This window comes from Pipra filicauda, unplaced genomic scaffold (assembly GCF_003945595.2).
Source record: "Pipra filicauda isolate LSUMZ 115617 unplaced genomic scaffold, ASM394559v2 scaffold167_size3244652_pilon, whole genome shotgun sequence".
In the NCBI taxonomy this organism is placed as follows: Eukaryota; Metazoa; Chordata; class Aves; order Passeriformes; family Pipridae; genus Pipra; species Pipra filicauda.
Window position 1 is genome coordinate 1113324 of NW_024104184.1, and position 24722 is coordinate 1138045.

At 43.5% G+C, this 24722-nt stretch overlaps 1 protein-coding gene and 1 long non-coding RNA gene across 2 annotated transcripts in view; both read right to left on the reverse strand.

Annotated features, from left to right (window-relative positions):
* Window positions 1–13519, reverse strand: part of SLC2A13 (solute carrier family 2 member 13) — a 151796-nt gene extending 138277 nt beyond the window's left edge. The window contains exon 1 of the mRNA XM_027731994.2: window positions 12728–13519. Within this exon, the coding sequence (XP_027587795.1) occupies window positions 12728–13280 (553 nt within the window). The 5' untranslated portion in view covers window positions 13281–13519. The remainder of the gene's footprint in view (window positions 1–12727) is intronic.
* Window positions 13520–14245: 726 nt separating this feature from the next.
* Window positions 14246–24722, reverse strand: part of LOC120322902 — a 35525-nt gene continuing 25048 nt past the window's right edge. Inside the window, exon 3 of the long non-coding RNA XR_005562856.1 lies at window positions 14246–14398. This is a non-coding gene — a long non-coding RNA (uncharacterized LOC120322902). The remainder of the gene's footprint in view (window positions 14399–24722) is intronic.

Sequence of the window (24722 nt, forward strand, 5' to 3'; positions counted from 1 at the left end):
AGTACGACAGTCACCTGATGATCCAAATGCCAGAAAGTGACAAATTCAAGAATAATTGAACTGGTTTTATGTTTACTAAGCAAAAGTGCATCAGACACTTGGGATCTCACGTTGTGCAAGTCAAGTCTTTCAACAGTACAACAGATATTTTCTTATTCATAGGATCACAGAATGGTTTGGGTTGGAAGGAACCTTAAAGATTATGTACTTCCAACCCACTTGCCATGAGACAGGCAGGGACACCTTCCACTAGACCAGGTTACTCAGAGCCCCATCCAACCTGGCCTTGAACACCTCCAAGGATGGGACATCTACATCTTCTCTGGGCAACCTGTTCCAGTGCCTCACCACCCTCATTGCAGTATTTAAAGTTAGAAAGCCTTCTGAATGGCAAAATGAAACCACCACATGCATGTATTTAACTTATTTTAACATAGGAATTGTTGTAATTAAAGCTTGAGGCTGCAAAACTATATAACACAGAAAAACTTCATGTTATGGCAAGATATGTTCAAGGCTACGTGTCTGTAGCTCTTTGTATCAGCTTGAAACAATATTCTTTTTCTTGCAATAGTGTCCTAATTGCTTCTAGAGCACACAAGCAAGTTGTATGGGCTCCAGGACCTAGAACAGTCAATCCAATCTGGTATTTGCAGTGGCAAAAGCTACCATTATTTATAAAATAATGACTACAGACCCAGTAACAGGACAAATTTCCAGAGTATAAAACACACAGAGCAAGGGTGGAAGTGAAATGCAGCAGACCAGACACTTCTTGGCATATTGTTGCTTCAGGGATGTACGTATTTTAGTGGCTGATAATCCATGACAAACAGAAATCCAAACCAAAGAACACTCAGAGCAACTGTGAAAAGCATACAGAGTAAACCTAACACTTCTCAAACTATTATTGCTTTAGGGATACATGTATTTTAGTGCTGATAATGTAGGACAAATAGAAATTCAAATAAACAGCCATGCGTTGCTTCTGGATGATTCAGTGATACTGGGAACATACTTGTGTGAGACTGAGAAGCATAAACACAGGCATTTTTATGTTTTACTACAACTAGTTGAATCATTTACTTTAAGCAAGAAAGAGAGCATTGCTGTAGGCAAAATACCATAGAAGATTAATATAAGTATTAACAAATAAATAATATGATGTGTGTTATCTTCAAATATCAGTTTAAAAGTCTTCCAAACTTCCCTAGAAAATCTGCCTAAAGTTACATTTTGCAGTTGTAGCTCAGTATGATATCCAGATCTACCACCTCAGGCCTCTTGAAGCTCTCTCTCTTGCTCATTGCCACAGCACAGATGAAAACTAGTTACCCTGTGCAGACATTAAAACATACAAATCCATATTATCTAAGTCAAGAAACATACATCCCTACTTGATAAAAATTTAACAAAAAAGAAAGGATTAAGCCAAAAAAAAATAAAGAAGCAGAAAGAACAGCCCCATACCTCAGTGAAGTTCTTCATACCTTCTGCTGTCCTCCAGAGCACAGCTGTGGAATCTGTTCCAAACACCCTAATCCTGAAAATCTGCACAACTGGTTCACAGTACCCTCTTGCACATCCACCTTCAATCTCATTTTTTCTCACCACAAAAATACAGTCAACTCCTAATTAAAATATCCACCAACATAATTTTATTTCACTATTCAATTCTTCCTGTGCATGCACACATACACAGACTTCTCCAGATGTTTGCATTCCTACTCCCCAATGTGGTTGTCTAGAAGGCCTGGATCAGACATTCCTTCTCACCAACATGGGTCAGGAAAGACAAGTACGGCAGATGAGTTACTGAGGTTCAAGCAGTGCTACTTCAGCACACACATTTCCAGTTCCTCCTCCTATGCACCAGTGCAAGAACTGTAGTCTTCCTATAACACAGTCCAAATGAGTTTCTCTTGTAGGGGAAACTTGGGGATAATAAACCATTGCAGCTAGACAAAATGAAAAACTGACTAGTCTGACTGTAGCAAAGTAGTTCACAAGAAGTCCTCATCACACTTAACAAGCACAGTTTCACTTCATGTATCCTGGAAAGAGTCTCTAGAAAGAAAAGCAGAATGAATTACGAAAGTTTGAGACAGCAGGCTAACAGGCAGGCCAACATCCAACCAGCAAGCTGCCAGAGGGATTTATGCCTCAACTACTCATCTAAAAGTCACACACACACAAATCCATACTCAGGGATCAAAGATATAAGGGAGCATGTGACCAGGGGTAGAGGCTCTATTAAGTCAGCCAGAAACAGGTTAAGATTCTAGGTAAGGAACACCAGAAAACATGCACGCAGTCCCTCAGAAGTTTTCCACTACAAGGTGAATTATTGAGAATTAACTTCTGAATAGATTAAATGCAGCTATTCTAAACAGCAGGCTCAGATCTTGCTGAAGATCCAACTGGTATTACAGAGGAGAACAACCCTATTGGTCTTGAGCTATGAGGAAAAGCTATCTGAACACTCCTGGGTTGCAAGATCAGAGCACTGTTTCCTTCTGTGCAAAGGAACACTCCACATCTAAGAGGATAATGATTAATAGCCCAGATAGTACTTAGGTGTCAGGCAAAGCAATTAACTTTGAATCAGGGAGAGGCTCTGCAGACTGATACAACAGACAGCTCTTGAATGAAGGGAAGGAGTAGGTGGGGACAGAGTAGGCAGATTCAAAGCCAAAACACAAACAGTATCTCTTCTTACTTTAAAGTCACCACCAGCAGACAAAGGAAAGTAAAATAACAGAGGGTGACATAAAAAATATGCCTTTTTCAGAAGATAATATTTTAACCTAGCTAGTAAATGTGCAGAGAGGGGTCAGGAGCTGAAGGGAAGCCCTGAACCTGCAGGACAGTAAGATGCACAGGGAAATCACATAGAGCATACATAGAGCATAGGTACAAACAACTATTTTGCCCAGCCCCGATAGGTACTATTTTATAAACAGTATCTTCTCGTCCAAGCTATCAAAGAACTTAGTAAAGAATTTTAGAAAAGAATTTAGTACATTCCCACTCACTAAAAGAGTTGTCATTATTTGTGTAATGGTCTACTCAATGTGTGCCCACACTTCTGCTGCATGCACCAATGATTTTTTCCAGGAACATGCCAGTCAATCATTACAAGAGGAAGGATCTGTGCTTTATTACTCCTCTTACCCAAGAACTACATACAGCACAAAACCAGACCCAACTTATTAACTCAAAATATTATCACAGTGATTGAATTCCTAGGCTAAGACGTCATGAATGCCTATGTACAACATTTCGACTTTTCCACCTATATCTTCAAGATCCTGAAATTGCACAGGTGGCTTTGGATTTCCATTCGTACCAAGTTGTTCCAATGTGAATTGGACTGGTGAGGTCAGCAGTGCTTATGATTAATGCAGGAGAGGGGAATCTACGAGGCAAAAGACTTAGCTGAACTCCATAGTGAATAAAACCAGACTTACCTTTTCCCCTCAGGCAGATTCCCCATTCCTGTGCTGCCATAGTTACTACTGACCTCAACAGTCCAATAACCAAGGACCTGTGAATAAACAAAAAAGGTCACTTATATGCCAATATTTGCCAAACTGCATGCTTAAAGTACACACAGCCTTGGACTTAAGCAGTACTTCCTCCATGCTCACTGTGCTCTAGCTCATTCATTACCACACTGCCTTCCTCAGATTTCAGACTCTACATGATCCATCACAGCTACAACCAACAACCCTAAAAAAAAATTAACCAAATTAGAGAGCAAGTACTTAATGGCGAGTCCCTACGATTTTATCTCCTTAATATATGGATTATGTATTCCCTTAATCTATGGGTTAAATAAAACCTCCTAGGTGGGCAGCTACAAACAGAAAACTAAGTTCAAAATAACAGTTAGGCAGAGTAAGTCCTCATACAACTAGGAACAGTAAAAAATGCCATAAGAAGTAGAATTTCTTTCCTACTATCACACACTGGACAAAAAGATTCCAAAGGAGTACTAGCATGGACTCGAGTTATCTGACTTTGGGATTCTGGTATACCATCCTCCATTAGCTATATCAGAACTTAGGCTCCCAGCTCTCACCGTTCCCAGTTAGATGTTCAAACAGGTAGCAAAAACATTCCCTGTCTTCAACACCTCACGTAGGCTCTGTGCTTCTGTTATCTTTCTAGGTTTCTGAAGTTGCTTTGGTCTCATTGTCATGGCTTTCATCACAATATATTTGGTTATCTACCATTTTCCCTATCAAAATCTCAGGAATAACTACTTTATTAAGTATATTTATTAGCTTCAATACACAGCCTTTGCTTCCAACTTTCTATAGGCATCTTTAAAATAGTAGTTTTCTGTTCCTTCCATAATTCCTGATAATTTTTGCAATTGAATGGTGGAATGTGAAGCCTATGCTACAACAGCAGAAGAAAAAATTGCAACAGGCTCAGAAGTTAATTGTCTTCAGCATCAGGATCATCTAACTCTTCCTTAAAAAAATTACTGAATCCTGACTGCCCATCCATTTCTGAATGTGCAGCTGATGAGAGAGTAAATCAAGAATTAATGATAATTTTGGGGAGGAAATCAGAGGGATGGGAACAGGAGCAGCCCATTTCCACCAGCTGGAGGCTAAACTGCACCACAAGGCACGAGAACAGGATGGCACTAGCGCTCCTTCTCCCTTCTTCATCCTCTGGGCCCAGCAGTTCTGCTCTGGTACTGCACCAGGGAAAAGGAGGAATACTTGTAGATCTGTTCATCTCTTGCCCTCAGAAGTCGGACAGATGCCAAAGCAAGACCTGACTGAACTGTAGAAGGCACTTCAGAGAAGGGCATGAATCAAGATCATTGCTATAGTTTTCAAATACTACCAATACCTAACTTTTTTTTCTATTACAATAAATGTGATTGATGGCTTATGAATGATGGCACTGCTCTGACAGCAATGTATCAGCCCTAACAACATGAAGTCATTTAATGACACTTGCTAAGGTCACCTTCATGTTTTTATGACCGTCAACTTGAAGGAAAAAAGACGGTCGGACAGGAACAACCAACAGGTTGGAGAACACAAAAAGAGCCAACAGTCAACTCAACTCAAAAATCCTACATCCACCTATTCATTAGGGATGCAATCAGTTCAAGATGGATTTAAAATTCAAATTATTGGTGCCTTCAAGTAAGCCTAAGTTCAAAGTCCTTATTTGGTGAACTAAGAGTAGGAGTGCTAAAACTACAAAAACATACCTAGAAAACGATCAGAGGTTACCAAGTAAGGTAGCTTGTTCAAGGCTTTGTAGGGTTTCTATGCTGTTCTTGCACAGAACAAATATTTAAGTGAAGGAACAGAAAAGAACTTCTTATGAACAACCAAAAATTAAAAACCTTTTTCCATTGGCACATGCCAGCAATCACTTCAGTAAATGTTTCTCAGCGCAGTGCTCACCACAACATGTTCCCTATTTACAAGGCCACACACCTCACAGCATGGGCAGTACAACATGTGTAACCCCAGGCAGGCCCTTCTGCTCTTCCGACTTGGAATATATTCCCCTGTATTTCCAGAGTATGATACCACAGTAGAAGAGCTGTAGCTAAACACAAAGACATACCTAATATTTCCAGTTGTCAGAAAACAATCTTTTTCCAAAGTGATTATGTCCATAGACACATTAAAATCACAATTACTGGTTTTACTTCCCTTGTAAGGGAAACAACAGTGGAGAAAACCACATACATGAGGCTCCTGAACAAATGAAAAGGGAAACAAAAGAATTGTTACTTCTTGTTTCTGCAGGTTAGCCTGCAGAAACTCCCACTTCTGGGAAAAGGCTTGAAAACTCTTGCCATAGGGCTCCCACTTAAGGTACAGATTTCTAAAGCTATTTAATTTTGTCTAGACTATGAAAATATGTGCAATGCCAGGTGACTCTACTTTTAGATACACATTTTTGTTTACACAGCAGGTCCTCCATTTTTGGCATCTCCTATTATTGTGTCTGTTTGTGGAGATTGACAACCACATCACTCCTGCCTCAAAGACAACTGAGTATGTCCTTGGCTGACTGTTCATTAGGTTAGAGAGCTCCTCAATGCTACCAGTTGGCATGAGGCTTGTGAAAATTCAGACCTCCCCAAATACAGTGTTGAAAAGAGACCAGAATTGGGGTCTGAAGCAATTGCCTCCCAGAGAAATCCCAATTCTCCCTTAAGACTGTTCAGCCTGTCAGCCCATGTGCTAAAAGCATCAGCTATCACTGGGGTTCTCCACACTGCCTGGAAATTTTTTTTTGCCTTGAAATAGTCCTGTCACTCAGGACCAGAAGTAGAATTCGCTTATTGCTGTAAAACACAAAGAATGAGCCCCAAGGTCGGTGCCAGGTGCTCCTGGAAAACATCAGCTCTATGAGGACCAAGGAGACTTTCAGATTAGCCACAGAAGACAAACCTCCTCCAGAGAGCTGCTCCCTTGTTGAACTACAATGGAAAAATAAAGGAGGGGGGAAGAAAAGTTCAAGCAGAGAAGCTGGGTTGACATATCCTGAATAGACACAACTGAAAGACCCATCTCTAGGGGATGGCGGGAAAGACCCCTGAAGGACAACTAAAGGAAAAGCCCACAGTAAAAAGCTGAACATATCAATTAACATACACCTTTTTTTTTCCTTTTTTTGTAATCCACACAACTACTTGTGTTGAGCTCACTAACACATGGCCACACAAAGAGACAGCAGAACTTCAATGAAAGTCAACCCAGGAGCAACCACCAGGGCACACACAGGGACATCAAAAAAGAATGTGCTGTTTGAAGGGGAGGAACACGAGAAAGAAGTCTGTCCCCAGCTGCAGAAAGGCAGGCACCCTTGCTATTCAGTCCAATAAGAGATCAACCCAAGGCAGGAGTGGGAACACATTGGCTAACACCATGGCTGAAAGCATGTTGTGGCCTATCCACACCCAGATAGATCTGTGGGGAGCTCCAAGGTCACCATGTGGCATTTCATCCACACCAGCAGCACATCTGTAAGGGACTTTTGAAGGAAGGATGGACAGACTGTCTGAGCCAAGAAACCCAACTTCAGTGACTTGGTATATAAACAGTCAAAATGAGAAACCAAGGACAAAAAATTCCCCTTCAGAACAGGCATTTTGAATAAAACCTTCATAAAACCAGTCTAAATCTGCCAACAAAACAGAGGAAGATCAGAAATTGAAAGAACAGGAATGTGTTTTTAACCCTTCATTTCTACAATTAGCATATGCAAAACGTATTTTAGAAGAGTTTGAATTCAAGGTGCATCGTAAGACCTACAGAAAGAGAGTTTAGCTGAAGTAGTGAAATGGCTACACACTCATCCAAAGCCCTGTTACCATATTTTATACTATAATTAACAGCTGCTTCTCTTGATACTTGTTCACAGGCATAATCATTGCAAAAAGAAAACAAAGGTTTCTCTGCTCCCCTAATTTCCAGCAGTCACTGTTTTTAGGCTTTCAGCAGCTTCAGTGCAGACCCAGGCTCCTCCCAAGCTTCACATCAGAAAGCCTAAGAGTCCCAGGTGAAGGATTTGCTATCTTCAGCATCATGGTAAGTGGATGCCACTGGTCCCTTGTTTGAAAATAAGCCTACATACGGTGTCCACATGAATTTTTCAAGCTAGGTAAGGAAACACTTGTGTTTAACACTGCAAGTTTCCTTCAAGTTGCCTTTTTAGCAGGAGTAAGGAGGTCATAAAAATTTCATTTTTATGTCACATATGAAATGGATGCTTTTTATTTTTTCCAAAATAAACAAAAATACTTAAAATGCAACAGGAACTACACTTTGATAGAACAGTTTGACCAAGTACAGGGAAAACTTTTTCACAAAATTCCCATGTTTTAGAGACATCATTTAGAAAAACAATTTCAAGTTTTATTAATTAAGATTTATTAATAACAATAAAGGAATTAGTGCTTGTCAACATGACAGCAAACTGAGCATAGCACCGAGTATCTTGTCCAACGCACACAAAACTAGAGGAGACTTCAAAAGATACAGTTTTTCATCTTAAATTAATCCTGGTACCCTGCAAGATCACAGCTCCAGTCAGAAGCTAATGTATCCTTCCAGATGCTTTTGCACAAGAACAGATTAAGCTCTTAAGATACAGAGATTCAATCCTGTACACACACAGTAACGTCAGTAGCTTTAGACCTTGGAAAGTTGGGTGAGCACCTCTGGGCAGAGACAGTAAAAGAGCTGATTCCAACAACCCAGCAATTTGTCTCTCCATTCCCCTCCATCCCTACTGCCAGTTTATATTAACAAACCACTGTCTCCAGCACAAAAAATAGCCTATGAAACTCTGGACTGAAAATTACAAGCATCTGTCAGAAGCAGCCCAGCATATTTGGCGGCTGAGGGTGACTCTAGAATGTACTGAGCTGTAAACTCCTTTGAAAAAAGCTGATGGACACTCAGTTATGAAAACAGACTGAAGCTTTAGAGCTTCCCATGGGGAGTTAGGTAAGGGGAATGAGAAGATTAATCTGTTTTTCCAAGATAAAAATATGTATCACCTGAAAAAGCTCAGTAGTATACAAAAAAAGTAATAATAAAACCCAGCACACGTATCCTCATCTTTCACAGGCAACAGGTCATGCCAATTACTTTCCAATATTTTCACAGTGCATCTGGTAGTCCAGCTGATGTGGTGGACCTTTATTTTAACACTGGAAACATAATACAGAGCTGGTATTATATGATGCAAGTCCTTCGGTTAAATTTGGTTATTGTTGTATTTGCTATTGAACCTTACTGTCAGTAGAAGGCAGTCCCACCAGGGGAGCCCTGAACCATATGCCAGTGCTTTTCACTCCTGTCTAATTCTGCGTACAATCTTGTTTTCTCTGCTCAGAAAATGACCTACATATGTACTAAAAAGATGCTACCAGGAACACTACATATGTCACATTCAAATACAGCCTTTAAAATAAAAACAAAACCTACAGACACTTTAAGCACAAAGCAAGCACTGAGCAGGAGGCTCACATTGTGAAGACATACCAAAGACAGGGGTCAAGGAGAAGATAAGGCACCTAACCAGGCAGGTCCCTTTTGCACTGCAGACCCAGTAACATGCACATACTGTAGTCCTAAGTAACTATGCTTGGGTAGCATGTCCATTGAGCAATGCCTAAACCATACACTGAGCAAGAAAACAAAACACTGAAAAGCTGATCATTAATTGAGCACCATTTATTCTGCATGCCAAACAAGACAGGAGAATCTAATCATCCAGCTAATGACTGTTCATGTCTTTCAGTTCTGGCCTGACCTCAGGCCAAAAGGTCTCAGACCGAAGATGAGCCAAGTGAAGGACGCGGCTTTCCTGTCAAGCACACAAACTACAGCAGCCAACACAGGGCAAAACTATGCTGACCCTCAATCCTGTACCAAGTGTGGTTGGGCACCCTGCAGCAACAGGCTGAGGCCTTCAGCATTATCAGATGCAGAAGGTCCAATGACATTTTTTTCCTAGCTAAGCTCATACAAAGTGCTACCGAGCACATGCAATTCAATTTCTCATATGTCTGAATTTTGCTCACGTGTGCTGCAATGAATATCTGTCCAAATGCTGCGTTCCTGACATCTGGCTCAGACAAAAAGAGTCAGGGACACCCTCAGGAAGGGGCAGGTGGGAGGGAATAATGGCTATAACCTTGCCCTTAAGCCATTTAGCCTGGAATTGTCATGAATTCAGAAATTCAGACCTGAAAAGATCTAAGGATATTCTAAGCACATGCTGAACACGTTTTCCCTTGTTATGCATTGCCTATATTTTGTATTTACACGAGGGAAGGTGGGAGAGAAGGGGAACATATCTGTTTCCACCATAAAAATATATTCAGCATTTGCAATAAAAGAGGATTTGGGGTTGTCCTTGAGAGAAGGTCTTTATTTTCCAGAAACATCTCTTTCTATAATTATTGAAAAGGACAGTCTTTCATCTCAAAACATCTCTACAGAAAACTGTAAGAAATGGACAAGACAGACAAATGAGAGATGTTCCTCATTTCAGCATATATCCTGTGGTTTTCATCCTTGAAAATTTAACTGTAGGCCTTTATAAATCACAGACACAAGAAAAATGGCCCTTTTCTGAAATGGACAAAATCAACACAGATCCACCCTGTACCAGCAAGGGCAGAGGGAAGTCCCATAGGTAACCACCACACCTGCTTTTACAGCACCACAGTACTGCCCATAACAGAGTAATTCATTTATTAAATAAATGCAAGCAAACACATATTTCTGGAGCGGATCTCTTGATAGGCAATTTGCAGAGAGCTACAGGAAAGAGACCTCAAAAATGTATAAAATTATACACAGTCAAGAAGTTTTTACTGGCTTTTCAGGTAGGAAAGCATTCATAACACCACACCACTGCATCCTCACATTTTAGCAGTTCACACTATCACTTAAATGTCATGTTACTAAGCAGACTTCTTTACATCAACATTAGGAAGTTCTGGGTCACTGTGGGCAGTAAAATGACAGCCAGAAGCCTCCAAGATATGAAAGAAAAAGTTCCAATTTCTAATGCCTTCATGAAATTATCCAGGCTCCCTCTAGTGGGGAATTCAATGTAGAGATTGTTGCAGTTTGCTATATGAGAACAGCTTTGAACCACTATGGGTTTTTTCTTCTGTAAAATAAACTGTGTTAGCATTGAACTCTGCAATTCCTAGATTCTCTTGTGATGGTTCACTTCAGCAATTCGAGGCAAAGCTCTGTTTCTGGTCATATGTTCCATCCCATAAAGAAGAGCAATCTTTGATTAAAAAAAAAGGAGAAAACATCACAAAGGCACACGGTGTCTCTGTGCTCCAAAGTCCTCAGAAAATATCTCAGTTCTTCAGCTCTCCAAAGCCCCAACAGAACCACCACCTCTGTCCCTGATGTGGACAGAGGCCAAAGAAAGACTGCTCTCCCCAGATCACACAAGAGATCTACAGCTGCACAAAAGAACAACCTCTATCTCCCAATTTCCATTTCTGTGATTTATATATTAACTATATGAAGCCCCAAGACTCGTATCTCTCCAACAATACCAGTGTCATTTATTTGCACCACTGTAAAACAATTCCAACATGCCTGTGTATGTCTCTACAAGACACACATACAGGGGAGTCAAGAAAATCATCCATCCCTTTCCTTTCTCTGCCCCCCCTTGAAGTTGTCAATGTAACCAGTTATTGTCAAAGAACATGAGAAGCTTTACAAACACAAAAAGATGTCAAATTTGATATTTTTACTATCTACCACTAAATATATGCACTACATATTGCCATCAAAATTCCTGTTATGCCACTTCATAGTGAAATTCAGTATTCTTGTCTACTGAACTTTATAACAAATGTTATCAATATTCTGCAGTCTGAAGTCTTGATTAAACAGAAATAATACAGAGGTAGCACTTAAAAAATGAGAAAACTCACCCAACTTGGGATAGGTAAACTACAACCTGAAGATGTCCCCTACTGTACAGGAAAACCAGCATGAGCCCTTTCGCAGCCGGAGTCAATTTATTTCTGACAGCCCTCATTATGACTCACTAACTTTTTTCCTTAATAAAACCATGAATCGCATCACAGCAAGTCTGTCTATAACAAGCCGGAGGATTCAAATATTTATTCAATGGCTAAGAAACAGAACTTTGCTAACTAGAGGGGAAAAAAGTCTTAATTCTCGGTTTGTCCTCATGCTTTTACATAGAAAGGGTTGCAAGATCACAATGAGATTCACTTCTCTCTTCCTTCCCTTTTTTTTAATACCTGCTATAGTCCCAGGATTATGATTAACCTCATACAGCCCATCTTTGATGATGAGTATAATTCAGATTACTGCCTGACAGGATGGCAGCTGAAGCTGAAGCGCAACCAAAATTTGGAGGATATTTAGGACATAGCTGGCACAGAAACCAATCTCATGTGTTAGAGGAAACAGCCATCACTCCAAGTTCTTTGGAACAACTATAAAGTTTTACCCGAACCTACTGCTTTTGCAAGTTATGCAATGCATATAGGAAGGCAATCAAAGAGCAGCAATTCACGTTCAGGATGCCATTAATGAAATCCAAAGCCTTCCAAAGCAAGCGTCATCTCATTTAGACCAGAGAGATTACTACCTCATTTTGCCCCAGAAGCATTCCTTTAGCGCCCAAGTGCCCAAGCAAAGCTGACCAGGGAACCCGAAGGGAGGTCTTTACAGTTCGGAAAGATAGGCGTGATCTCCTCGTCGCCCCTAACTTCCCAGAACCCCCTCAAATGCAAAGCCTGCGGTGTGCGCTGTTGACACTGACAGACCACCAGAAAGATGAAATTGCAGAAAGGATGAGAGACCATTCTCCTCGTACAGAAATGGGACAACTCTCCCACAAGAGGGTCAGGACTACACCACCTGTAAGTAAAATCGAGTAGGGCAAGCACACACACACCGCCCTCTTGCACACCTCGCCGCGATCGCCACCGGACCCCGCTCCGGACCTGGCTCAGCCAAGCGCTCCCCTCGCCAGCCCCCTCGCCCCGCACACCCCAAGGGCCACTTCGCCTTCTGCCCGAGGGCTGCCCCACAGCAAGAGCGGATTTCTGCCTCGGTTAAACCTATCCCGGGGGAGCTCTGCCTCCGGCGGGGCAGGAGCCGGGTCCCCCCGGGGAGGGAGCCCGGCGGGGCGGCGCGGCACTCACCGATGCCCAGCCCCACCACCACGCGTCCCGCCAGCAGCGTCTCCTTGTCGCGGGCGGCAGCCAGCACGCCGGCCCCCGCCGTGAAGAGGCCGCTGGCCAGCAGGATGCAGGGCCGGCGGCCGCACAGCCCGTTCAGAACGCCGCCGGCCAGGGCGGACAGGGCGGCGGCGCCCACCGTGCCGGAGACGAGCAGCTCCTGCCACAGCGCGTCCAGGTTGAGCTCCCTCTTGAGGAGGAGCAGCGCCCCCGACACCACGCCGGTGTCGTAGCCGAAGAGGAAGCCCCCCAGGGCGGAGAAGACCGACACCACGTAGACGAAGCCGGGGGTCTCGTCCTGCTGGAACTGCCGCCGCGCCGCCCGCTCCAGCTCGCCGCCCGACGCCGCGCTGTTGAGGCTGGAGCAGGACTCGGCGGCGATGAGGCTCCGCTCGCCCGCCGCCGCCGCCGCGCCCGAGCCGGCGGACCCGTCCGCCTGCCGCCGCCGCTTCTCGCCCATCAGGTTGCTCAGGCTCCGCAGCGTGTACTCCACATTGTCGCTGGCCTTGCGGGACATGGGACGGCCGCGGCGGCTCCCGCCCCGGCCGGGGGAGGGCAGGGGGCTGAGGCGGGCGGCTGCCGGGCTGCTCTGACCACGGCGGCGGGGCTGCCGCTGCTGCCGGCGCTGCCTGTCCTCGGCGCGCCCGCCCCTCTCGGGCCGCGCTCAGACGGGTCGCATCATCCCCCCGCCGCCGGGCGGACTTGAGGGGAAGTTGCCGCCGCTCCCAGCGCCCGGGCGGAGCTGGAGGCGGAGGCGGGCGGGGACAGCGGCGAGCGCGGCCCGGCGGGCGCAGGGGGCGGGCCCGGCCCCCCCGCTCCGCTCGGTGCGCGGAACGGGGCAGGCGCGGCCAGAGCGCGTGCGCACCGAGCGCCCCGCCGCGCGCACTCGCGGGGGTGCGGACGGGCGGCGGGGGCGGCGGGGCGGGACGCGGGGAAGGGAGGAAGGAGGGAAGCGAGGAAGTGCTGGGCGGGTGGGCGCCAGGCAAGCCCGGGGGCCGGTCCCTCACACTGGGGCAGGGATGCTCCTGCTGGCAGCCCCCGCCTGTGCCCAGTGGAAGGGGCCGCCCTCCGCGCGGTCCCGGCGCTGCCCGGTAAGCGCTGTCCAGGTGCTTAGCGCACGTAAAGATCGCAGTTAACTTACTAACTGGGTCGGTTTGAGCGGAGACAGCGTTCAACGTCCGCGTTTGCAATTTTCTGAAGTGCTGGGTGACATTTCCCCATTGACTCCCTCTCTGTAGATATTCAAAACCCACCTGGACGCGTTGCTGTGTAACCTGGTCTCGGTGACCCTACCTTGGCAGGGTTGGACTAGATGATCTCCAGAGGTCCGTTCCAACCCTATCAATTCTGTGACAACAAAAAAAAAAAAAAAGAAAAAGGGGAAATTTCCAGCAGTTGTTCAGAAAGGAACGGGTTTGTTACCATACAGGAGCAGAGCTTGGAGCTTTTTCTCCTGTTTATGCTTGACGTAGAACACCACATTTTGGTAATTCCATTTTCAAACATATTTGGGATTTTCACCAGGATGCTGAGCTGTGGGGATGCTGTCAGTGGGGAGAGGTGCCTGGCTCTGCACGGACCCGGGCAGTCTGTGCCATCTGTGCACACGGAAGGGCCTCCAGGTGCGATACAGACCTTGTGGAAAAAGCAGACACAGCACAATATTATCATTTGTGTTTCATTGTGTATATAATGGTACATATATACCACTAAACAGGATTTTTCTTCTGACTTGACTGTCTTCTGTAAAGATCCTCATAATAAGGCCAGCCAGTAGCTGGAGAATTTTGGTGATTAATTGGATCAGTTATTCCCAGCCCACACCTTGTGAGCAGTACTAGTCATAGCCATGTGAATTTAAAAATTAGATGAGGGAGCAAAGTCCAACATGGCCAGCTGCACACAGCCTCTTTGGTGGTTTGCCTCTTCCTCAAAGCAAGCTGTGACATGCTAATACTGTGGTCCAGTTAATACCAACTCAATAATATAGTGAGCTGTAGTTACTGAAATGACTTACAATAACAATTGTCTATGTAGTTAATCCAGTTAGAGACAGATGTGGCAGTCCATTTCTAAATACAATAGGTTAGCTTCCATGTTTGAGCATGTGAGAAGCCTGAACTAGGTCAAAATTAAGTGCATTAACATTCAGTTATTTTTAATCAAGGTTTGGGTAATATGGCACAGGGCATTCCTTATTCTGGCAAAGACCATTAGGGGCCAACCTAACATTAGAGCAAGAAGCTGTTCCAGGTTGTAGCATCAGGAATGAAGTTATGTTGTGCTACATGGAACTGTCCCCTCAGGTCTGGCAGTTCTCCACAAGCACACTGGCTTACATTTCTACAGCACCATCAGGAGAAAAGCTGTAATCTTCCAGAAGTCTCCAGCACAAGCACCACATTCAGTAGTTTTTTTATGTAAGCCCCAAATAAAAATGCAGGACACAGTGCATTACACAGAAAGTGTTCACACCAAATCCCTAGCCAGCTAGAAGGAATGCTTTCACAGAATATTGTCACAACAGCTGGCTGTCACAAAAACAACTTGTCTTTTTAACAGTCACCTCAGAAGCTGGAGGCATTCTGTGTGTTGCAGTTAATAGAGACTCAAGAGAGCTAACAAAAAGCTTTTATTTTTTCCATTGCTGGCCCAACACAATCACAAACAGACATAATTTCTTATCAGATCAGGCTGTCAAGCTTACCTCTTAAAAGGATTCTGTGAAGAAATGCAACAAAAAGTTCAGCTCTGGGATGCACTACACTGAAGACTGACTTCATGAGGAAAAGAGAGGATTTGTTTGGTTTGTAGATTTTCATTATTGTGATAATTTTTCTGTAGTACTGGATTTCATGATAAGAGCTGACTTATAAACAATTTCACAGTAATGCAAAATGCAGTAGGTATGATTAGTAATCTAAGATGGGGAGTCAAATCCAAAGAAGGATTTAGGTGGATCTTAGGCATGATGTTATGCTTTCAAGAGATTAAATGTTTAATTGAAACACTGTTTAGATTCACAGCACTGCCTCATTCCTTTAAGGTGAGTTTGCACAGTTGTTTTTCAGGTAATATTGTGAACTAGATCAAAGAGCTAGTCCACCTTTAAGAAACTCAATTTTTTGTGTTTCACAAAGAGCAGGAATAATTACAGGATTTTACTGGTTTTATGTTGTTGATACATGGCATACATCAGAAAATGTCTTCCAGGAAACTACTGAGACTTTGTACATGTGCCCAGAACTCTGCCAGACCTGAATTGCTAGGAGTAAGCTCCTGTCTCTTTGTTGGCACTCAGAAGCGGGTGGATGAGTGCCGAAATCTCCTGGGGACTTCAAACCAGCCAAGAGGCACAGAGAGATGCTGTAGGTCTGTTGTGTGATAGCCTGATGGTTGATAGCCTCACCCAGCAAGTGGGAGGCCACATTCGCAGATTTGGTTCAGCCCAGGAGGATTGAAATCTTTCACCTATCAAGAAGACTGTAGGTTAAATGGGGAAAAGATGGATTTTTAAAGGAGATTGTGTTGCGATGCAGACAAGAATGTAGGCGCCATGGGGCTAGACAGACAGCGAAGAAGAAAAGGATGTGACTCTGTGGCAAAAGAAGGTCCAGCCCTGACACTGGTGGTTATATTCTTCACATAAAACTGTGGCTGCACCAAAAAAAAAAAGAGCAATACAAGGAGCAGATCTCCAAACCAAGAATTTTTCCCATCTCAGTGAGTGCTGTGGCTTTAGCCTCATGTGGGTTTTAGCAATACAATGTGCAACCTCTTGTGTTTTTAGGCTCTAAAACAATTTTTTTTTGTTGCTGTTATAATGCCTTAAACTCTGTTAAGCAGCCTGCTCTGATAGTCAATTATTTTGCCACAAACAGAGTTGCTGTGTGAGTTGAGAAATACCACTGTGCTGGGCTGAGGGAAATTGCCTAGCTGAATATGCAAAAACAGATCAGCAAATACAGTTTATAATAGAAGCTTATATGATGTCTGAAACTTTGAAAAAGTAGTGATAGTAGTGACAGAACCTTTTCTTACAAGTTAAGTTTGCTTGCAGGTCTCAAGGTTCAGAAACCTTTTCTCTACACAGAATTAGACATTATCAGTGTGCCAAAGAATATGGTGGGGTACCACTTTATACAAAACATATTCTTTCTGCTGAGAAGAAACAAACCCTGACCCTTGATCGCACCAGTTTGTTGATTTTTTGTATATGTGTTGGTAATATAAGGTTGGGACTATAAGGACTACTCTAGTTTTTAAAAGAGAAAAAAAGGGTCTGAAAATAGGAGTTTAGAAACAATTTTAAATAAGCGATGTATTGCCATAAACCTTCCTTTTGTTCCAAAGTTCATCCTATTGCAACATTGTTTGGTCTCTTTGGAAAGAAGACACTTTCAGATACATTCCATAGTTTTCTGGTCCCCATTTAACATCCCTTCTCCATCCATTTTCTCTATCTTGACAGAGTTGTTGATTTATCTGAATGTACCTATCTCTGAGCTCTCAATACAGTTTTAGTTGTTTGTAATCCTTCCAGTGTTTGCTTTGGGTTCTCCTTTATATGTACAGATCCTGATTAGACCCTAGTCCAATACCTCAACAGAAGTCACCCTTCATATACATAATTTCTTCTCAATTGGATGCTGTTATGTGGGACTTTCATTCCAGGCTGTCCTAGTCTGCAACGTGACTTTCAGCCTATTATTTACCTTCTACTGCAGTTATGTGAAGCTGTAAACTGGGACATCACTATTGACCTCCTCTGTAAAATCTTTTCAAAATGAAAGTAACATCAGAATTTTTTAGCAAGGAACCTACCAGCATCATGCATTTAACCCTACTGGTCAAGTGTTAAGAGATAAATTGCTTAACAAGTAGAAATAGTTACCGTCTTAGCGCTGGAGAATGTGCCATGGTGGTGATTGCAAAAAGAAGCTGACAAGCTGTGGGATGATGCATTCCTTACCTGACAGGCAGAGCTGGCAACAGTACAGCTAAGGTTGCCTAAGACGTCACATCACAGGCTCTTTTAATCTCAGGTAACTTTACCAAAGTAGTCATTTGAGCTCACATTTTGCATAATTGCACTCTCTCTCATGCTAAATATCTGAATTCCAGCAAGCCCATTTCAGACCCATTGAAAATGCAACTGTAGAAAACACATGGGTTTTGAAGTTAAATTTTTCTCTCTATTTTTAAGATCTCCAGCTTTTTCATGCTTTAGAGCCGGGACTTGATTTTTGGCAGGAGAACAGTTCCTTTCTGCCTTTGGCTGTCAAAATGAAGATCTAACGAGATTTGACTGAAACAGTCTCGGGTAGAGTCAGCAGCAACATGTGTGAGAACGTGCTGCTAAATCCAGTGTGCCCCGAGCAGGTCTGCAGCCATTAAACAGAGAGCTGTGCACTGACCTCTGTGCAGGCGTCCAGGGGTGAGAGTCGGGCAGCCTATTTAGATGCACTGCTTCAAAAATCAGGGCCCAACACTTGCTGAAAACCAGTGGCAGTGCAAAATGGAGGGGGGGGAGGGGGGGGAAAGCAGAGTTTTATTATTGTACAATTAGTATTTTTTACATTTGTGTACTTGCAAAGATGATTTGCTGGGTTACAATCCTTATCAAGTCATTATTAGCCTGTAAAAGTTACATTTACTTTAGTTATTACATGGCAGCATGAAAATCAAGGATTTGGCACAGTAACTGCAAGATACCAGGGAAACACCGCTCTTCATACGCCGTATCTTCAAACAAGCATGTGCCAACACAGAGCTGTTTGTCTGTCTGCCAAACTGAAACCTCCTCAAGTGCTGCAGGTAAGCCCAGAAGAACAACAGGCCATCCCTCAGTCATTCCTGGGATCAGAGTAATGCTCTCTTCCAATGAGCACCTAGCATCTGGTGTACATGGAAGACATATCCAGGAAGAAGAGAACTACATTCAAAACCATTAGTTTCAGTCCAAAGCCCTTTAATTCTATTGCTCACAAAACAGATCTGATTTATAAGAGTCCATTTTCCTAAAAGGTTAACAGTACTTCTAAACCAAATCCTTCTATGGATTACATAAGACCAGTACATCAGTTGTCTACCATTTAAGGAAATAAACCTGAAAAATAAATCAGAAAGGCTTTTAGGCTTATATATGACTGCAAACTATTCCCCATCCCTAGAAAAGTAGTGGCCGACCCAGCATGAATTCACTAGTTTAAAAAATTTTACCTCATCAGTGCAAAATCTTTCCATCAAATAGAGTTCCAAGAAGTAGAAGCCATGTGTTGAAAGCAGCAGGTTAAAAGCTGGCTTTGCTGTCAGTCCTGACACTGCATTGCCCCTGGGCAGGACACTGCACAGAAGTGCTTTATCTGAGTTTACAAATGAAATGGGAAACTGCCCAGGAAGAATTCAGTAACTGACTCATTATTTGGTGATACCCTTTGGATCTGACAGACAGTGAATCCGTCAAAAGTTGTTTCGTGAATTTTTTCTGAGAGAGCTGTAAATGAGGGATAAGTAACTTTGAAAAGGAAATTGGGCCATATGAATTCCCTGTGCAAAGGCAAAATACATGCAGAGAGTGTCTAAAGTTGGCTGATACGTGCCAGGCATCATTCTGGCATGTGGAAGTTGAAAACTAGCACTTTCCATGGCTGGGAAAGAGGATGGAGAAGCAGCAAGCTGTGATTTTTATTTGCCTCCTTGCTTATTTCTTTCTTCTATCTGTACTTCAAAAGTCCTATTTCCACCAATGTAAGGGTTTTTTTAATCTATTTTCTTCTGCTGTGGTATTAAAAGCTGCTGCATTTTAAAATAGGTCCTCTGTGAAATGTTTTATGGAACTCTATCTAGAAATTTCGACAATTCCCTGACAAGCATCACACCAACCACAGTAATAATTTTAAATATTAACATTAAACACTCATGAAAATTGCATTAATAGTGATTTTTTTACCCCTTCAAAGCAGTTAATATGAATATGTGCTAATCCCTTGGGCAGGTTAATGCCATCAGTAGGAAGTGTTGAACAGTAGCTGATATTCATCACAAAGTAATGCCACTGATTTTTAAAAAGCCTCTATGCGTTCAGTGAGGACTCTGCTTACAATCTGACACTAACTACCACATGGCCCTGGATATATCTGAAAGGTGAAAGACTGGGAGTTAGACACACAGGATATCATTATAGAGGCTTTCCAAGGTACCAGGCTGTTTTCACTGCTTCTCTCTACAGCTACAAATTATATGCCTATATAAGGCAGATTTGAGCCATTCCATTATTGCTTGCATTGACAGACAGGCATTCTTAGGCTTCCCTCAGGTGCCTGTACCGTGATGCACAGTGCTTGTCAATCAGGAGGAGCAGCTGCACCATCAGGCACAGTCGCAGAGTCTGCCCTCAGGGACACACAGACTCTGTGGTGTGGTGCACACAGCTGGCACATGGATGGATACACAGTATTTAGGAAGGACAGGTGAAGACGTGGGGGCATCACACTTTACATTGAGAAGCTCCTTGACAAAGCAGTGCCCCAGTATCAAACTGGAGACAGGCCTGGTGAGAGTTTCTGGGTCAAGGAGCAACCTGGGGGATGCTGTGATAGATGAGTGCTACAGACTGTGGGCTACGAGAAGGCAGGGGCTGAAGCCTCCCACTTGGAGCCCCAGCCCTCACTGGGGATTTCAGCCACCTGCTTGTGCGCTGGAAGAACAACACAGCGTTGGGCAGACAGTCCAGGAGATTTTGAGAGCGGTGATATTTTCCTAATACAAATGCAAGAGCAGGCAGTCATGGCTGATGGCTTAATGCTGGCCTGGCTTTCTGCTGAGAAGCAGGGAAGAAGTGGGGGTGAGAGGGGTCACAGAGCACTGCTTGGGCTGCAGTATCTATGAGGTGACAGATGCAGCAGAGAGCCAGGAAGGTGAGCCATGGAGTTGGGACTCTGGGTGAGCAGACTGACTTATTCAGGAAATAGCCTGTGGGAAGCAGCCATGAAGGGCCCCAGAAGAGCTAATTGGTTTTTAAAGAGGACCTTCTGAGAGCTCATGCATGAACTATACCCTTGTGCAGGAGCATAGGAAGCTTCAGCTGACAGCCTGTGTGGCTATGCAAGGATCATCTTGAGGACCTACAATATGGACAGGGAATATGCAGAAGCAGGAGCAAAGAGCACTGCTCAGGCACTGAGGGGTAAAATCAGCGAGGCTATAGTCCAGCTGGAACTAAAATTAGTGAGGGATGTAAAGGGTACTAAGGTGAAAAGACACCTACAGATATAACATGGGTCCACAAGTGGATGGGAAAGACAACACAGAACAGGTTGAAGTAATCAGCAGCTTTTTTTGTACTAGCTGTCACATATGAATCATGCTGTCTGGCCTTTGCACATATCAGCACAGGCTGGGAGGAGAAGGGCAGTGGGAGAGCAGCAGTTAGGGAGCACTGAGACATCTTGCATGCATTCAAACCCATAGAGTCAGGTGGTGGTCACTCCACAGCATCAATATTGCTGGCCAGTGTCATGGTAAGGTCACTGTCACCATCTACAGAAAGTTACGGCAAGCAGGAGAGGACCCTGATGACTGCAAGAAGGTTAATGTTACATATACTTTTAAAATAAAGACAAGAAGAAGAATAGAGGGAACTGTAGGTCAGCCTGAGTGATCTCCTAGGGAACAGGTTGTTCCTTGTTATTCCTGGAACATTTATCTGAGGGAGCACAGGGGCGCCCTGGATAAAAAGACAGCTTTGCCCACTGTGCAAGTGGTGTTTGTTCACCACCAAGAGTGCACGTGGCATGAAAAGTGCTGGGACCACAATGGAGGACTGTCTGAGACAGAGAACAACAACTGGTGCAGGCCCATTCATACTGCCTGCTGGGAATGGACCCAGGAGCAATCCATCCACAGCCATTCCCAGGTTTTGTGTCAGGTCCTGTTGGCTTTCTCCAAAACAGAAGCTGAAGTGATCTAAAATTTTGTACATTTACCTTTTATGGATCAGCACCCAAGTTCTCTCACTAGCACTACTTTATTCAGCAGAGCAAAAGAGCCTCTCTGCTGACTACGTAGACAGCTGTAGCTCCTGCCTCAGCACTTCTGCTTACATGCTTAAAGCAGATGGTGTGAATACCCACCTTGATGTAGGCAGCTGGGCATGCTGCCTGTACTAAAGCATTTACTCCACAAAACAATGTCCCTGAGAGGCGTAGCCCCACATGTAATACAGACATAAATGTGAGGTCTTGGCTTACAGAAAGCAACATATGGTATTGTCAGTAGAGACTAAAGCAATATGCACTTTATGTATAATGTGTTAATATGAAATGTATGAGGTAAATGGATGGTGTATTCCGCCTCCTCTAAGACATTAGCAATGCAGTTTAGGATATGTGGAGCTTCTAGGTCTGACAGTGATGTGTAGGTGACACTAAGTGTGCAGCTAACACAGAAATGGCAGGTACCAACTGTTAATCAATAGTACAGGTATCCTCAATATGTCCTAGGGGAACATAGCCAAACAGGTCACAGGGAATTATGTAAGTGTAAGAGCTTGGGGAGATAACAGAACACATTAAGGACTGCATCTTGAGTTGTGCAATGACACTGGTATTTTTCACAAGACCATGTGTGTAAACACATTAAGAAAGTGTGAAAGGTTTGGCTACACTGAAATATGTGTGCTTATGTAAGGGGGGTACTTTTGAATTAGATGATCAATGGAGCATAGAGGCATGAGAAAGAAATCATATTAGGATGTGAAACCAGCTAGAGTATGGTACAATGTAACTTCATGGCGCAAGTTAATTGTAAAGTCCATTGTGCTTTTTAGCAAGTCAGCTTGATATCCCCTATTATCAGAGCTGAGTTCTTCCTTGGTTTTGCTACACATTGCAAGATAGATACATCTACCCTTGAAACACAATGGTAGAGGTCATACATAGGGGTGAGAAAGATGACGGTGAGAGGAAGATTACGTGGGCAGGGGTCGCTCGCCCCTTGCCCTACACGTAGGGCATGCGCAGACTGTTGCCATTAGGTAATGACTAGGCGGTGTTTGGCTGCCATTCAGGCATCACCTTACACTGCGTACTGGCCCTACGTAGTGTAACGTGGAACTGATAAAAATGGGGTGTCGGGACTGCTGAGTGGAGCGATACCCATCCTACCACCGAGACTGTGTTGCTCCGCGGGGCCGCCCGCTAAGCATGGGCACCGACCAGCTGCTGCAGATCCTGACAGCCCTGGCCTGTCTGTGTGGGTAAGCACAGTTTATTGATAGGAAGCAACCGAGAGAACAAACTTTTTAATATCCCTTTAATTCCCCTTTTATCATTGAATATTGTTACATAAATAAGTTGTTCATAGTATTTTTCCTTTAATTTCCCTTTTTACTAACCAATATCATGTTAGTAGTTATCCATAATATTGTGTTAAGATCCCTTTTTGGTATCCCTTTAAACTCCCTTTTTACTAGTTAATATCATGTTATAAATGCTGTTTGTAGCATTTGTTTTTAAGGCCACACAATAATAAACATGTAATAAAGATATTTTGTGTGTTTGAATGTTTCTGGCACTTGTCTTTATTCCGGACATGTATCCAAACGAACTGTTACAGCTTACTCTCAACACTGAAGACTATTAAACTTACATTTTTGTTGCAATTCTGCAGCTGTATGCTAATCCTTACGATAACTTCTATTTCAGAGGGAAACCCCTAATAAGTGGGAAATTAACTGGTCTATATTTTCCTAATAGTAAACAGGTGGAATATTTCTAAATGAACAAGAACTGTTCAAGGAACACATTTTGGTGAATATATTTACCACTGTTATCAAGAACACAGTTCTGTGAGCAATGGAGTGGTTATTGCTCAGGACCAATGGCAAATGAGGAAGTGTCATCATTGTATTGTTGTTTGTCTTACACTCAGCTCTCCAAAACTGGCATTTAGAGAAGTTTGCATTGATGGCACTAAGGTAGATAACATAAGAGTGAGAGAGAAGAAAAGAAAAAAGAAACAGAAGAGGTTAAAAACAGCAGAGGAAAAAAAAATTGAAGTACAATAGGGGAAAGTCAGAATTGAAAAAATAAACAGGCCTGTGGGCTTTTGGAAACTTTAAAGTAGTGAAGATGGAAAAAAAAGAGAGATGGGGGAAAAAATGACATGTGAGTAAACAGGTGGAAATTTAAGTTTTAGACACCAATTCCAGATGAGTTGGGTTAGGTCAGGAGAATCAATCCACAGGCAGCAGCCTTTAAGGCAAAAAATACCCAACATCAATGGTATTTGAAGAAAAAGGAGTAAATAAGCAACTGTTTATGGCACAGTCCCTCCCTCTACTCCCTCTTGCTGTTGAGATGGATACTTCTGTAAAAGCCCAACAGCATTTGTTTATTTGTTTGTAATCTGATGGTGAAGCTGTGTGTCAAAGAGCTTCCAGGCTGGTGTTTGTTAAGAAAAACTTCTGCTGAAACACAGGACAGACCTTTACTAGGTTTTTTTGCAGGGGGAGGCAGTCCAGTTAGGTGTTTTTTAGACCTGCCTCCAAGCGTCATCCCCACACCCAGGCCTACATGTGATTTTCCAGTAGGAACTGTCCTAAAACTTCATGTGAGTTGTGCCCTTCGCAAGGCACAATTCAGCTGTTTGCTCTCTGGAGTTGTACCCTGGCCCTGTCTTTCTATGGTGCAGGGACAAGAGGAACTGATGGGGTTCCCCTCTACTTGGAACCATCTTTCTCTAAACATCACCAGCCTTCACCGACTCAGAAAATAGCTTGCCTCAGGAAAAGTATTTATTAGTGCCCTGCCAGCTTGAGAGTTCAACCCATGCCTGAAGGCTGCAATTGCTGGAGGCTACAGGCTGGCCCAGTGCCCACGTACCTTCTTGCCTGGAGCCAATGCAGAGCATATGGGAGCGGATCAACTATCCCAGCAGCCATCCATGGGTGATGACT